This window comes from Dasypus novemcinctus, chromosome 15 (genome assembly GCF_030445035.2).
Source record: "Dasypus novemcinctus isolate mDasNov1 chromosome 15, mDasNov1.1.hap2, whole genome shotgun sequence".
Taxonomy (NCBI): domain Eukaryota; kingdom Metazoa; phylum Chordata; class Mammalia; order Cingulata; family Dasypodidae; genus Dasypus; species Dasypus novemcinctus.
In genome coordinates, this window is record NC_080687.1 from 94,946,821 (window position 1) to 94,961,798 (window position 14,978).

The 14,978-nt window shown below is 36.9% G+C and overlaps 1 protein-coding gene across 1 annotated transcript in view; it reads right to left on the reverse strand.

Moving 5' to 3' along the window:
* The window catches only part of LOC101427048 (phosphatidylinositol 3,4,5-trisphosphate 3-phosphatase TPTE2-like), a 109,610-nt gene that overhangs the window by 84,658 nt on the left and 9,974 nt on the right, over positions 1-14,978 (reverse strand). The window contains exons 8-10 of the mRNA XM_058276680.2: positions 6,265-6,325; positions 5,367-5,448; positions 5,178-5,266 (exon numbers count right to left, since the gene is read on the reverse strand). Of these exons, the coding sequence (XP_058132663.2) occupies positions 5,178-5,266; positions 5,367-5,448; positions 6,265-6,325 (232 nt within the window). The remainder of the gene's footprint in view (positions 1-5,177; positions 5,267-5,366; positions 5,449-6,264; positions 6,326-14,978) is intronic.

A 14,978-nucleotide genomic window follows, 5' to 3' on the forward strand; every position in this document is an offset into this window, starting at 1 on the left:
TAAAATTGAATGAAAGAATAAAGTTACAAGAAGAGCCAAGACAATTCTGCCTTTGTAAAGATATATTATAAAGCTATAAAAATTACAACTGTGTAGAATAAAGAACTCAGAAACTGTCCCAAACATTTACAGAAAGTTGGTGTATGACTAATAAGGGATTACAAGTCAGTGGAGAATAAATGAGCATGTAACAGACGGTGTTAGGACAACTGACTATCCATATGGAAAGAAACACATGCCCTCCAAATTCCAGTAAGATTGAAGACCTAAAAGTAACAAATTGAAAGATACATTTTAGAAAAATACAAAATATCCTTAATATTGCAGTGTAGCGGTAGATTACTAAAACATGATACAAAAAGCACAAAATACAAAAATGATGGATAAATTGGACTACTTTCAATATTAAAAACCTCCACAAAACATAGTCAATTTAAAAGAGAAAAACATAGTGGGAGAAGACATTTGCAACATATACTAACAAAAAATTAGCATCTAGATTAATTAAAGAAGTCCTATAAATCACTAATGAAATATTTTGAATATTATGCTACAACTAGTAAGGAGTAGGCACCAACCAACAGGAATAAAGGCAAAAGCCCCCTATCAATTAGAAACAAAGTGGGCATCACTGTCCCCAAATCCTCAGGACTGGGAAATGAACAATGGACTAAAGTGGACTTACTATTATTCTATTATTATTATTCTAGCAATGGAAGAACTTTCATCATTGGTGTAAAGGTAGTGGCCACCGGAGGTTCTGAGGGGAAAGAGAGAGAAGAATAGGTGTAACATGGGGGCATTTTTTGGGACACTGGAATTGTTCTGCATGACACTGCAACAATGCATACAAGCCATTATACATTTTTGTCATAACCTATAAAATTGTGTGGGGCAGAATGTAAACTATAAAGTAAACTATACTCCACAGTTAGTAGCAATGCAATATGTGGTCATCAATTGTAATAAATTAATCACACTAATGAAAGATGTTAATGTGGGAAACTGTGGGAGGGGGAGGAGGTGGGGAATATGGGAATCCCTTATATTTTGTATGTAGCATACATGTAATCTAAGGCTTCTTTAAAAAATTTTTTTGAAAAGCAAAATAAAAGAATAAGAGCAAGACCAATCTGAATGAATACTTGAATGAGTGCTTGCCCTGGTATATACTGGCTGAATATCTGCCCTCCAAACAACCCTAGAGAAAAATCAATGAAACATATGTGAACACAGAATAATGTACATCCCCTCTCACAAAAAAATTCCTTTCAAGCAGGGAATTCGATTTAGTGAAAAAGAAAACTGTGAAGCCAATCACTTGTATTACAATGTCTTAGGGTGAACATTTGAAATGAACATCTTTGTGAGTAAAAATGATCAAATACTGGCAATTTCATATTGTTGAACCGTTTAGCCACTGAATTGCAAATTTCCAGCATATACACAGAATGTTTCAACCCATGGAATTAAACACAGATTTGCCTCCTGTAAAGGGCTTTAAGTTCTCAAGTAAGCTAAAGCCTGATTCTATTCAATTACAAAAAGCAGGTTTACAGTGTCATATTTTCCTGGAATTCAATATAAAAAGTATTTTACAGCCCACCCAAAACATAATTCTTTATGTTTTTAAAAAACTGTGAAAGACGCTTAGATGATTATTGAAGCCTGAAAGCCTAAAGGAGAGAAAAATCTAATTGAACTTAAATTAGTTAGATTTATAAATGGCTCTTTTAAAAATTTTACCCCTATGTGGTGCTTCACAGTCAATTAGGGGACATTGTAGATCCCCCCAGGGCCCACTGGATGGAACGTGGGAGCGTGTGGGCTATGATGTGGACCATTGACGATGGGGTGCAGTGATGCTCAGAGATGTACTTACCAGGTGCAATGGATGTGTCATGATGATAGGAGAGAGTGTTGCTGTGGGGGGAGTGGGGGGTGGGGCTGTGGGGGGAGTGGGGGTGGGGCTGTGGGGGGAGTGGGGGTGGGGGCGGTGGGGTTGAATGGGTCCTCTAATTTTTTGAATGTAATATTTAAAATAAATAAATAAAAATAAAAGGATATACTTTGCTGCAAAAAAAAATAAAATTTACCCCTATAAAATCAACTTCTAATCCTGTACTTTATGCATGATTTTTCTGTAAACCCACAATTTTCTAATAGAGTAAAAAAAATTTTAAATAAACTTTTTTGTATCATTACACCAAACAATTCCCGTTTAATTTGTTTTTAAAATAACCTTTCTGTTGACTTCCTTAACCTTAAAAGGTACTCAAATTTAAGAACTGCCTTACTGAGATAACACACTATGACAAGATGAACATTTTCATATTGCATAGAAGCTGCCCCAGCTGCACCCTATCCCACACATCTCCCCACCCGACGCCTTGCACCAGTAACCCTCCCCTGACATATCTGCCAAGAGAACATTCCCACCATTGCAGTGTTCACCACATACCTACAAACCCCCAGAGTTCACCTGTTTCTTCCTCCAGCCCTCTCCTCAGTTCCACGGAGACCACACAATAAACAAGATAGTATTAAACTCCCACCCTGGGGAGTCCTGCTGTGTTCTCAATTAGAGGAACAAGAGTCTCTTGAGAACATAGGCAGTGCCTAATAAAAGAAAACAGACGAATATGTCAAGCCTTCAATATTAATGCTTGTAACTATGAACCGTATTCTTCAAAAATGGAAACTTAGTAGTTACCACAGGTTCTGAGAGGAGAGGGAAGGAAGAACAGAATAGATGGAACATGGGGCATTTTTAGGGCATTGGAATTGTTCTGCATGATCTTGCATTGATAGATACAGGCCATTATAAATTTTGTCAAAACCTATAAAAGTGTATGGTACAAAATGTAATCCATCATGTAAACTACTGACAAGGAATAGAAGCAATGCTTTGATATTCGTTCATCAAATGTAACAAATGTTCCATACTCATGTAAGATGTTATCAATAGGGAAAAATGTCAGCAAGGGAGAGGGTGGGGTATAGGGGAATCCCCTATATTTTCGATGCAATTTTTCTGTAATCTAAAGTGTCTTTAAAAATAAAGTAAAAAAAAAAAAAAAAAAAGACACTAGGGGAACATACAGAAGAAACTGTCATTGTTCATAAAAGATAATTTATGGTGATGAAAGACACAATGAATTTTTTTTTAATTTTTAAAAAAATTTTAATTTTTAAAAATATTTTATATTTTATTTATTATTTTTATTCATTTATTTTCTTACTTTGTTTTTGGGGAAGTTTTGGATTGCAGAAGGGAAGGGTTGCAACTGTGGCAGAGGAGGATCACTGGTGCAGGGAGTCACTGATGGGGGATGTGTGGGGAGGGATGCACCTGGGGCATGCCTTTATAGAATATGAATATGTTCAAGTGGTCACGGCATGCTGTCTCAGTGGGTGGAGACCCACACAATAACCAAAAGAAAATTGAATTCCCATCCAGGTAAGTTGTGCTATTTTCTCTAATAGAGTGACAAAAATTCCTGGAGTACATAGGCAGTGCCTAGCGAAGGAGGACAGACCAATACACTATGCCCTTGCTATTGATGCTTATACTTATGATTCTTGTTCTTGTGAAATTGTACCTTAGTACTATATTTTGCCTAAGGGTTATCTCTTGAAAGTTTCCTTGTTGTTCAACTGTGGCCTGTTTCTAAGACAAACTCAGCATGTAAACTCACTACCTCCCCTCAGTGTGGGACATGACTCTCAGGGATGACCCTATCTGGCACTGAGGGATTATTACTAAGAAACAACTAGCAATGCATTTAGAAAAAAGACCTTGACCAAAGGGGGGAAATATTAATTACAAATGAGTTTTTATGGCTAAGAGATTTCAAAGTGAGTCAGGAGATCATTCAGGAGGTTAGTCTTGTGCACTTCTCAGGAGGATCTCATTGAATGCTACAGTAAACTGTGCCTCAAGCAGGGGTGTTCCTGAGGGCTCTAGAGACATCTACACACTATAGGCAGGGCAGAAAATCTCAGGAATTCTGTACCCTGTCAGTGAACTTTACCTTGGAATATATGTTTCCCAATGTAACAGAGTTAGACTTGTTTATATTAATAATTTCCCTACGCATAGCTCTGCTGCCACTTTTATTTGAACCTATAATTAGCACTATACCCATTAAATATATGTACCAGAGACTTAAATCATTGGTCTGTTCATATACTGGTTGAGCCCGAGAATCTCAGCAGAGTTGCAGCCAACACCCACTCTGCAGTTCATTGGACTCTCACAGGACAACTAACAAATGATGATGATGGACAACACCCATCCCAAAAAGCAGTGTATCTACAACTGCAAGCAAGATAGTTGTATCCATCTGCCCAAGCGATCTAAGACTCCTCTCAATCAGAAACAGAGTGGGTGTCACCATCCCAAAATCTTCAAGGGTGAGGAATGAACAAACATAAGGGAGGAATATAACTATGGACTAAAGTAGACATTGTTATTCTAACAATGGAAGAACTTATAACACTGATATAAAGACAATGGCCTCCAGAGGTTCTCAGGGGAGAGAGAGTGAAGAATAGCTGTAACATGGGGCATTTTGCGGATGTTGGAATTGTTCTGAATGATGGATACAGACCATTATACATTTTGACATAACCTATAAAAATGTGCAGTGCAAAGTGTAAAGTTAATGTAAAAACTATAGAACATGGTCCATCAGTTGTATCAAATGTACCACACTAATGAAAGATGTTGTTAATGGGGAAAATTGTGGGGAGGGAGGGAGAGGGTAGGGTATATGGGAATCCTCCTATATTTTTCATGTACCATTTATATAATCTAAAGTTGCTTTAAAAATAAAATAAAAAAGAATAATCTTAAATAAAATGTTTTCTGACAGATTCTAAATACAAATGCTATTTGTATTTTGTCATATATAAATTGGCAGATCAAAACTTAAGAACCATAAAGAGTCAATAAACAAGGGAAATTTTGCCCAAGCTTCCTTCATCTTTTCCCATTTTCTTCTCTCAATCCCTCCATTTTTCCCTTTCTTCTATTCTCCTTCCTTCCCATCTTCCCTTCCTTTAATATTTTAAAATGTTTGTGATGAATAAAGATTAATAGCAATATATATGGCTCTTATACTTTAATATATGTTCAAAATTTCTTTAGGAAAAAATAATAAAAATGTTATTACCTTTGCCTCCCTTACAGTGAATCACTATGATGTTTTTTTCATCTTCAGTCATCCAAACACACACTTCCTTGGTGAACTCCAACATAACACTGATTTCAAATATAAGAGTTTTAGATGAATTAAAATATTAAAACTCAAGGTCCAAAGTATCTAGCCCTTTTCAGAACACCATCTTAAGATAAAACTTACCTCAGAGAGGGGACGTTGTGATCATCAATCATAATTCTACGTACTCTACCATGGAAGTAACTAGGATCATAACCTTTTTCACCTAAAAAAATTACAAAGGTCATATCTCTATACCTGATAAGCATAGTAAATGATCTAGTTATAATTAAATTATACTTTTATATCCTAAGTTCCTTATCCATCTACAAAAGGAGATTGCTGAGTCATTCCTCCTGACCTACACATAGGAAATTTAAGATTCTCAAAAATATAAAGATAATGGTTTCTCACTCTTGGGAATCTTAATTAATATAAGCTCCAATTATCTTGGCTCATTTGATTGGCCTTACTTTTAAATTTCTAGCAGACAACTCATTATAATATTGTGGGGATAGGTTGAAACCAAATTTGGAGCAAATGCAACCAACCAAAATGCTTGACCCCCTGAAAATGTCTTATTTAATATATAGTTAGAAAATCAAAACCAAGAGAAAGAGAAAATGATAAGCTGAGGTACAGTCTATTTTCTGTAAGATTATTTTTACCATCTAAGGTCTTGTTCTCTTCACAAACCATCCTTCTTGGGTTACAGAAAATGCATTTGTTGAATTGTCTATGTCCTCAAAACACAATATGGCAGATTTTTAGAAAGATTTTCCTGAGCCTTAGAGAAGACTCTCTCCAAAATTATTCTACCTACACTCCAACCTCTTTGGTCACAACAGGCCACTAGCTGCCCTCCTTCACAGGACACTTCTGGGCATTGAGCTGTTTTTTTCTAACAAATGGGGCCAATGCAGGATGGGGATTTTTGAATTCACTCTCTACCATCAGCAAATATTTGTTAAATGAAGTGAAAAACTGAATGCAGTGGACTTTTTTTTTGACTAGAGTGGAAAATATCTAGTTATATACATACTGCATAGATTGTAGATTAGATAGTGGTCTAGATGTTTGGTATCGAGGAATCGCACAACTTCCTAAAAAGAAAGACACAAATTTTAGGTAGATACATGGCACCAACAAAATCCATTTCCTAGGAGTAAACTAAAATGATGACTAACTTTTATTCATTTGTCTCTCAGCACATTCTAAGGGAGATTCACGGAATATGAGGGCATTTACATTCCGAATCATAGCTAAGCCACTGGGTTTTCAAAAAGCCAACTGTTTGCCTACTCTTATTAGCTTCCTTTCTAAATAAACATTGTTTAAAGATACCAGAAGGAAATGAGATGATTAACTAGCTTTAAATTCATTTGTTTCATGCCATTAACTTGCAATAATGTAGGCTTCTTACTTAATTCTGAATAGGCATGTCTTTTAGATAATTATCTGGATATTATAAGTCACTTAAGCACTATTTAAATAATTAATGTAAAATATACAGTATGATTGTGTGTGTTATGCTTGATAGAAAAAGATAAACAAACTACATCAAATTTTAGATAAGTGGTAAAATGGAGACACTATATTTTGGCTCATCTGTGTTTTCTTATTTTCTATAACTAATGTGTGTGTAAAAATATATGCATATATGTACAACTTTTAAAATAAGAAATATGTAAAGTAAGTCAATTCCACCATATTAATCTAACATTATTTCCAACAAAGTTATACATCTGAAACACACACATAAACACAAATGTGTGAGCCTCTGTGCAACCAAAAAAATGATTGTTACAAAGTTCAAAAGCTGGTTATTACAATACCTTCAAGCAATGTTTACTGCCTTACTATTGCACACAAGAAAAATCAAGGTATCAAAGTGATCAAGATTTCAAATAGGTAATCCCTGCTAGGAGGAAATAAGTAAAAAAGATAAATGCACTGGGTTTATATGATTCAGGTGGGTCAAAAGCCATATATTCTTCAGAAATTCATGAGACCCTTTATACCAAAATAAAAATCAAATGAACTGAAGAACCAAATATTCAAAATCCACAAACGTCTCTAGGAAGTTTAAGTGAACAGTTATCAATTCCTCAGAGGAGGAAAAACTATGTGCTGAATCACTGGTACGTTTAGGCTCAACTACATAAAAATTTGAAATTTCTCTTTTAAAAATTGCCAAAAAATACCAAACAAAAAACAGAAGAAAAGATTTCTCAGTAAAACTGACTAAATGGGGAATATGCCAAATATGATAAGTTAACAACTCATTATCAACAACTTAAATAGTACCTGTGGCAGTTTGGTATTGTTTATGAATTCCAAAAAGAGATATTGGATTGTGTTTCTAAACTTGTCTGTTCCTCTGGGCACATTAATTGTATTAGACTCAGAGGTTTCACTTTTACTTTATAAAATCAAGATTAGGGCTTTTATTTGACCATGTCATTAGGGCAACTAGGTTTGAGTCCCTGCCTACAGCTAGCCTACAGCTTTGGGCTATATAAATGGATACTCAATCAAAGGGAGGGAAGTAAATGCACAGAGAAGGAGAACACAGAGAGTTTAGTTTTGGACACTGGAGCCAGGGAGGGGAGGGGGTAAACTGAGCCATTTGCCTGTAAGTTTGCAGCTGAAGAGACCAGAGCCCTAAACACCTCAGGAGCCCAGAAAGAAAGAAGCCCCAGGGAGAGAGATGAGCCTAATGCCTACCTACAGCTGAAATCAGAAGAAACTGGAATCATGCAGTCTTAAGAGGAAGAGGAAGGATGAACCCTCCCAGAGACCAGCAGCCATCTTGCTCCAACATGTGGCAACAGGCTGGTGATGGAAGTAACTTATGCTTTATGGCCTGGTAAGTGTAAACTTCTACTCCAAATAAATAATCTTTATAAAAACCAACAGATTTCTGGTACTTCACATCAGCACCCCTTTGGCTGACTAATACAGTATATCTCACCCTACAGATAAGTGGGCCAAGGACATAAACAATTCATACAAAAAAAGAAACTCCAACAATATACATAGATAAATATTCAACATTGCCAATAAAGAAATCAAACTAATAATGAATTAACATTGTCATCCCTGAAATTAGCCCTTTACATTTTAATGAGAAGATCCAATACTGGCAAATATAGCCTAAAAATAAAACCTTTGATTTATTGCTAAAATAATCACTTAGGTAGAATGTGGTCTTATATAGAGTAAGAACCTTAAAAATACTCATGCTCTTGAACCAAGTAATTTTACTCCTAGGCTGAATTATTGATAACAGTGATACACAAATGTTCAACATTAGCACTAATGAAATATCATACAATCACTAGAATATTTTTCTGTCCTCCAGTCTCTCAAAAAGTAAATACTTCACAGTGGTAGACTGATGTGCAGAGTTTATTAGTATGCCAAATGTAAAGATATTCAGTTATTGTTCTACATGGGAAAATTAACATACCTGGATGGTTGTTGAGTCTCAGAGATTTTTTGAAACACCCTCATATTTGTCTTAATGTATAAAAAATTATCTTAAAAGATACGATTTTGTCTGCATGAGTTTACTCTTTATATCCTTGACTCAATATGCAGATGATTTACTGCTATGCTTTCTGATCTGAGTAATTCCCATGAAGACTCTAAATACCTCTTACCTGAATTAGCTGAAGAAGGTTATAAAGCATCTATAAAAAGGGTACAGCTATGCCAACAAACTACACTTTTGGGATCACAATTTGTCATCATATAGACATTTTCCATCCTCAACCAGCATATAGAGTACTCAATTGTACCAAGGTTAAAAGCTAAAAGATAACTAAGAAGATTTTTAGGACTGCACGTAATATATACCTGATTTTGTCAATAGCTCAGGCTTTACATGGGCTTACTAAATTCACAATTCCTGAAACTCTTCCTTGAGATGCAAAACTGGAAAATCTCTCTATACTTTGAAAGCCTACTTACCACAACCCCACCTTTAGGCTTCTCTAAACTCAGAAGCTTATTGCCTATCTTAGCATATCCCTTGATTTGGAGCTCTTAGCAAAGTATACTCTTGTTGGAAACTGAGGCATAGTGGTCTTGCAAGGAGAGATGTGCTGTTTCCATGGCTGCACTTTTAGCATAGGAATGCAGCAATTAAGCCTTTCGGGTCAACAGGACAAAGCTGTCCCAGGCAGGGAGAAATATGAGCAAACACGCTTTGCAGTTTGAAAGGAATACTAAATCTTCATGCTCTGAGATAAGTTCTTAATTTACAAGTATTGTTAATGTATAGCTACACTGCTTGTGTTCATGATAGCTTGAGTATATATAATGGCACTTGTAGGAAATAAAGCTATCTGAGGAGTCTCTACTTGCAGATCTCCTGATTTCAGCTCTTTCTTTCATTCTCTCCTTTTCTCTTTCTTTCATTCCTGATACCCTTTGGGCCCAAATCTCCAACATACTCTGATGAAGAATAACTACAAAAGTCCATAGAAAACATCATTTCTAATAGTGAAATACTGAATTCCTTTCACCTGAATTTGAGAACAAGGCAAGGCTTTCTCTATTCAACATTATAGTGGAGGCTCTAGACAATTCAATAAAGAGAAGGAAATAAAAGGTTTAAAAAGTAGGAAGAAAGGAGTGACATTACATGTCTGACTCAAAGAACCTCTCTGCACCCCACACCCCACCCTGGAATCTAGAGGTTAAAATGGGAAATGATGAGTTATATATATATTTCCAGAATAAAATTTTTAAAAATAAGAGAATGAGAGAATTAATGAAAGATGCTGGATATAAGGTCAATTTAAAAAATCAGTTATATTTCTTTATACCAGAGGCAAATAATTAGGAAAAGAAAATTTTTAAATACAACTTAAAATAGCATCAAAAACCATGAAATATTTAGGGATAAAAGTAACAAAAGATGTAAAAAACCTGAATGCAGAAAAGGGAGGTATACTATGTTCGTGGATTGGAAGACTCAATATTTTTAGAGATTAATTCTCCCCAAATTAAGCTATACAGTCAATGTCATCCAAGTTAAAACACTAGCAGGGTGTTTGTGTGTGTGTGTTTATGTGCATAAAGTAACAAGCTGATTCTAAAATTTATATGGAAATTCAAAGGACCTAGAAGAACCAAGACATTTTTAAATAAGTACATAAACAAAATGTGGCATATGTATATGAGAAATATAATTTGGCTTTAAGGAAAAATGAAGTTGTGATGCATATGACTACATGGATGAGGACAATCCTTGAATGAAACAAGCCAGACACAAAAGGACAAATATTATAAGACCTCACTAATATGAACTAAATATAGTGAGCAAAGTCATGGAATTAATAGCTAGAAGATTGGTCACCAGAAGATAGAATAAGGATACAGAATGGAGAACAGAGGCTCAATTTGTGCATAATTTGTAATAAGGTTTATTGTAAATATTTGGAATTGGATATAGGTGACGATAGCATATTACAGTGAATGTAATTAGTGGTGCCAATATGGGGGTGTGATTGTGGTTGAAAGGTAAAGTTTAGGGTTGTGTGTATCACTAGAAGAAAAGTTAAGGATGTAATATGGGCCTGTATAACGTAGTGAAACCTGTTACAGACTATGAATATAGTTAATGGCATAAATAGGCAGCGGACTTGGCCCAGTGGTTAGGGTGTCCTTCTACCACATGGGAGGTTTGCAGTTCAAACCCCAGGCCTCCTTAACCCATGTGGAGCTGGCCCTCGCGCAATGCTGATGCGCACAAGGAGTGCCCTGCCATGCAGGGGTGTCCCCCACATAGGGGAACCCCATGTGCAAGGAGTGCACCCCGTAAGGAGAGCCACCCAGCGTGAAAGAAAGTGCAGCCTGCCCAGGAATGGTGCCACACATAGGGAGAGCTGAAAAAACAAGATGACACAACAAAAAAGAAACACAGATTCCCGTGCCACTGACAACAGCAGAAGCAGAAAAAGAAGACACAGCAAATAGACACAGAGAACAGATAACCAGGGTGGGGGGGGAGGGGAGAGGAAAAAAAAAAAGAATATTCTTCCATGAATCAGAACATAGTATGTGAATATTGTAACATGTTAAAAAATATTTGAGCTAAAATGCACCTAAAGCAAACTATGGATTGTATTGAATATTAATATATTAAATTTTTTCAGCAACTGTAAAATAAATTAAAATATAAAAAAAGAATTATCCTAAGTGACAGAAACCAGATACAAAGTACTGCATGTTGTTTGACTCTATTTACATAAATTGTATTCTCGTCAGCAGCACTGGGAATCTGTGTCTCTTTTTGTTGTGTCATCTTGCTGCATCAGCTCTCCCTGTGTGCAGTGCCACTCCTGGGCAGGCTGCACTTTTTTTCACGCTGGGCAGCTCTCCTTATGGGGCGCACCCCTTGCACATGGGGCTCCCCTATGTGGGGGACACCCCTGCGTGGCCCAGCACTCCTTGTGCACATCAGCACTGCGTGTGGGCCAGCTCATGACACGGGTCAGGATGCCCTGCCTGGGTTTGAATCCTGGACCTCCCATGTGGTACGTGGATGCTCTATCTGTTGAGCCAAATCCGCTTTCCTATATAAAGTATAAATATAAATAAATTTGTATAGATGAAATAAGATTAGCCCACATGTATGGCAGGGGAAGGATTGTGGGATTAAGAGTGACTGCTAAGGGGTGGAAGGATTTTCTTTTCAGAGTAATGAAAATGCTCTAATATTGATTGTGGTGATGAATGTACAACTCTGAATATAATGAAAGCCACTGAAAGCACACATTGGATGGACAGCATGGTATGTGAACATATCTCAAGAAAATTGCTTTAAAAACATTTTAAAAACATATTGTACTGGAGATGTGAAGGACTACTGGAAGGACATGGAGTCCAACCCGCACTCCTACATACTCTTCCTTCACCTCTCCTCACCACCAGCCTAGAATCACCTTAGACTCCTATGTAATAGTGTAAAGCCATTTCATTTTGAGTCTAGAGTCTATTTGTCAAACTAGTTTGGCCTACACTAAAAATTATCACCCATCTATGTAAGGATAATTGAAGTCACTGTGACCTTATTTATCTAACTCTATAGGTCTAGCACTATACAGATTTCCATATAATTAAGAAACACATTACTCCTCGCAGTAAGTATTTATAAGTAAAATAAAATAAATCATCCAGATTTTTTAAAACTGCAGAATGTCACTATATTTTATACTATATATGTCACTATATGTTATATTTGTCACTGTAGAATCAAATATGTCACTATATAATCTCCTAATGAATATTTTAGGATGGTTTTTCTGATAAAAACCAAATACCAGTGGCAATGCAAAGTGGCACAGTAACTTCCGCAAATAGTTTGGCACTTTTCTTATAAAGTTAAAATATACTTACCATCCAACTCAGCAATCCTACTCCTTGGTACTAACCCAAGAGAAATGAAAGGGTATTTTCATACAAAGACTTTATTCATAATAGCTGAAAAACTGGAAACAACCTTAAGATGTTTTGGCTAATATGTCAACTCAGCCAGTTGTTTGGTCAAGAAAGCACTGTACTAACTGTAATACAAGGAATTTCACAGACTTTAATCATGAGTGAATTGATTGCATAGATGGCTAATTACAATCACCTGAGGAGATTGCTGTCAACAATGAGTGATATCTCATCCATTCAGATGTGGACTTAAAAGGAAACATGATTGCAGCAGCCAGTGTCTGCTGGAGAACTTATCAAGGACCTTCATTGGAGTCCGTGGCTTGCAACCTGCCCTACAGAATTTGGACTTCTGCACCCCTACAGTTGAATGAGACGATTTTATAAAATCTCATACTATTTACAGATTATTTCCAGCTGGTTCTGTTTCCCTAGTGAACCCTAATACAGCTTGGTATTGGGAGTGGTTCTTGAGAAACAGAATCTTAAAAATGGGATTTCTGAATTGGTTCCAGGAATTTTGCAGTTGGCTGTCTACTCTGATTAGATTCAAAGGCACTAATGACTCTGCTTCCAATATTAAAAGGCCACTGACAGTCCATGGTGTGAGTTGGCAATAGAGACACACAAATATCACCACTAAATATGACTGTTTTCAGGCTTAAAAGGGGCAAGACTCTGAATGAGAGTGTTTTTAATACTTTAACAGAGTTTTATAGAGCTAAGAGGTACAATATGTTGGCTGGCTGTTCCTAAACATGCTGGAAACACCTACAAAAGAAAGGGATGAGCTGAAGTTTCAATTTTATAACTTAAGGAGTGCATGAATGATGTGAAAGTTTCTATATGTGCTCTGAAAGAAAATTTTTTTTTGTGCAGTTGCAGACTTGAGATCTCTGAAAACCAGACTCAGAAACTCATTGTGCAAGTAGCAGAGTTACAAAAGAAACTAAAATCTCAACCTTGCATGGTGTCTGCTATTAAAATGAGAGCACTGATTGGAAAGGAGTGGAATCCTGAGGCTTGGTATGGAGACATATGGGTTGATGGGGACATTGGAAACCTAAATTCTGCTGAGTCTTTGCCAGATAAACCTGTAATATTCTACCCTGAGGATAGAGCCACCTGACCTCCTCAGTGCCCTGAGAAAGACCACCAAATGCCAAGCCTGCACCACCCAACCTCCAGCCTGCCCCAAGGAGTCCTGACCTCCTCCTCACCCTTAGGGGATGACCACCCAAACTCCACCCTTCCCTGAGGAATCTGCCATCCATCCTCCACAGGAAGAGATTAGTCTTGTCTCACCAGATGCAACTGCAATAGAATGCCTTGAGGTAGTCGGCTTGCAAGACACTTCTAATGCTTTGCCTTACCCACCCCCACCACTCCTCTTCTTCCAGACCTATAACTATACTGAAGTCATAACAAGCCCTCAAAGGTGAAGTACAAAGTATGACTCATGAGGAAGTACACGATACTCTAAAAGAACTGTATGAGTTTTCCAATTTATACAGACAGATATTAGGGAAATATGTGTGGGAATGAATATTAAGAGTATGGATAATGATGGAAGGAATAAAAAGTTGGATCAGGCAGAATGTATTGACATGGGCCCAGTATGCAAAGATTCTGGATTCATGTTGTAGCACAATGGGTTAGCAAGGGCTCTAACAGTTTATTTGGGTAGCTGGCTGAAGCATGGACCAAGAGATGGCTGACACTGCCTGAGGTCAAGATGCCAGAATCGCCCTGGTATACTGTAGATGAAGGGATCCAAAGGCTTAGAAAATTGAAATGTTAGAATGTGTTTACTATCTAAGCAATGCCCACCCACCACAGGAATGTCCAGGGGACACACCTTTCACCAGGACTGTAAGGAATAAATTTGTGAGACTAACTCCATCTTCCCTGAAGAGCTCTGTGGTTGCTCCTCTACAGGTTAGATATTACTGTGGGAACTGATGCCACAGAACTAGGATCCTTAAACACTATAGGGATAATTGGATCCTGGGCCAGCAGAAGCCAAGTGGCAGCACTTAATCACCAAAGACAAGGTGGATGTAGTATGGCTACAACAATGAAAAACAGACTCAAAACAACAATCAAAATAGTCTGAGTTACAAAGACCTATGGAGATGGCTAACAGATCATGAGGTACCTAGAAGTAAAACAGATAGGCAGTCTGCTAAATTCCTACTTTATCTGTATAAGCAGAAGAATTCTAGGTCTAATGTACAAAACCCTAACTTAAATTACAGAAACAGAGTCATGGCCCTTTAATCAATTCCCAGATTCGAGATAGTG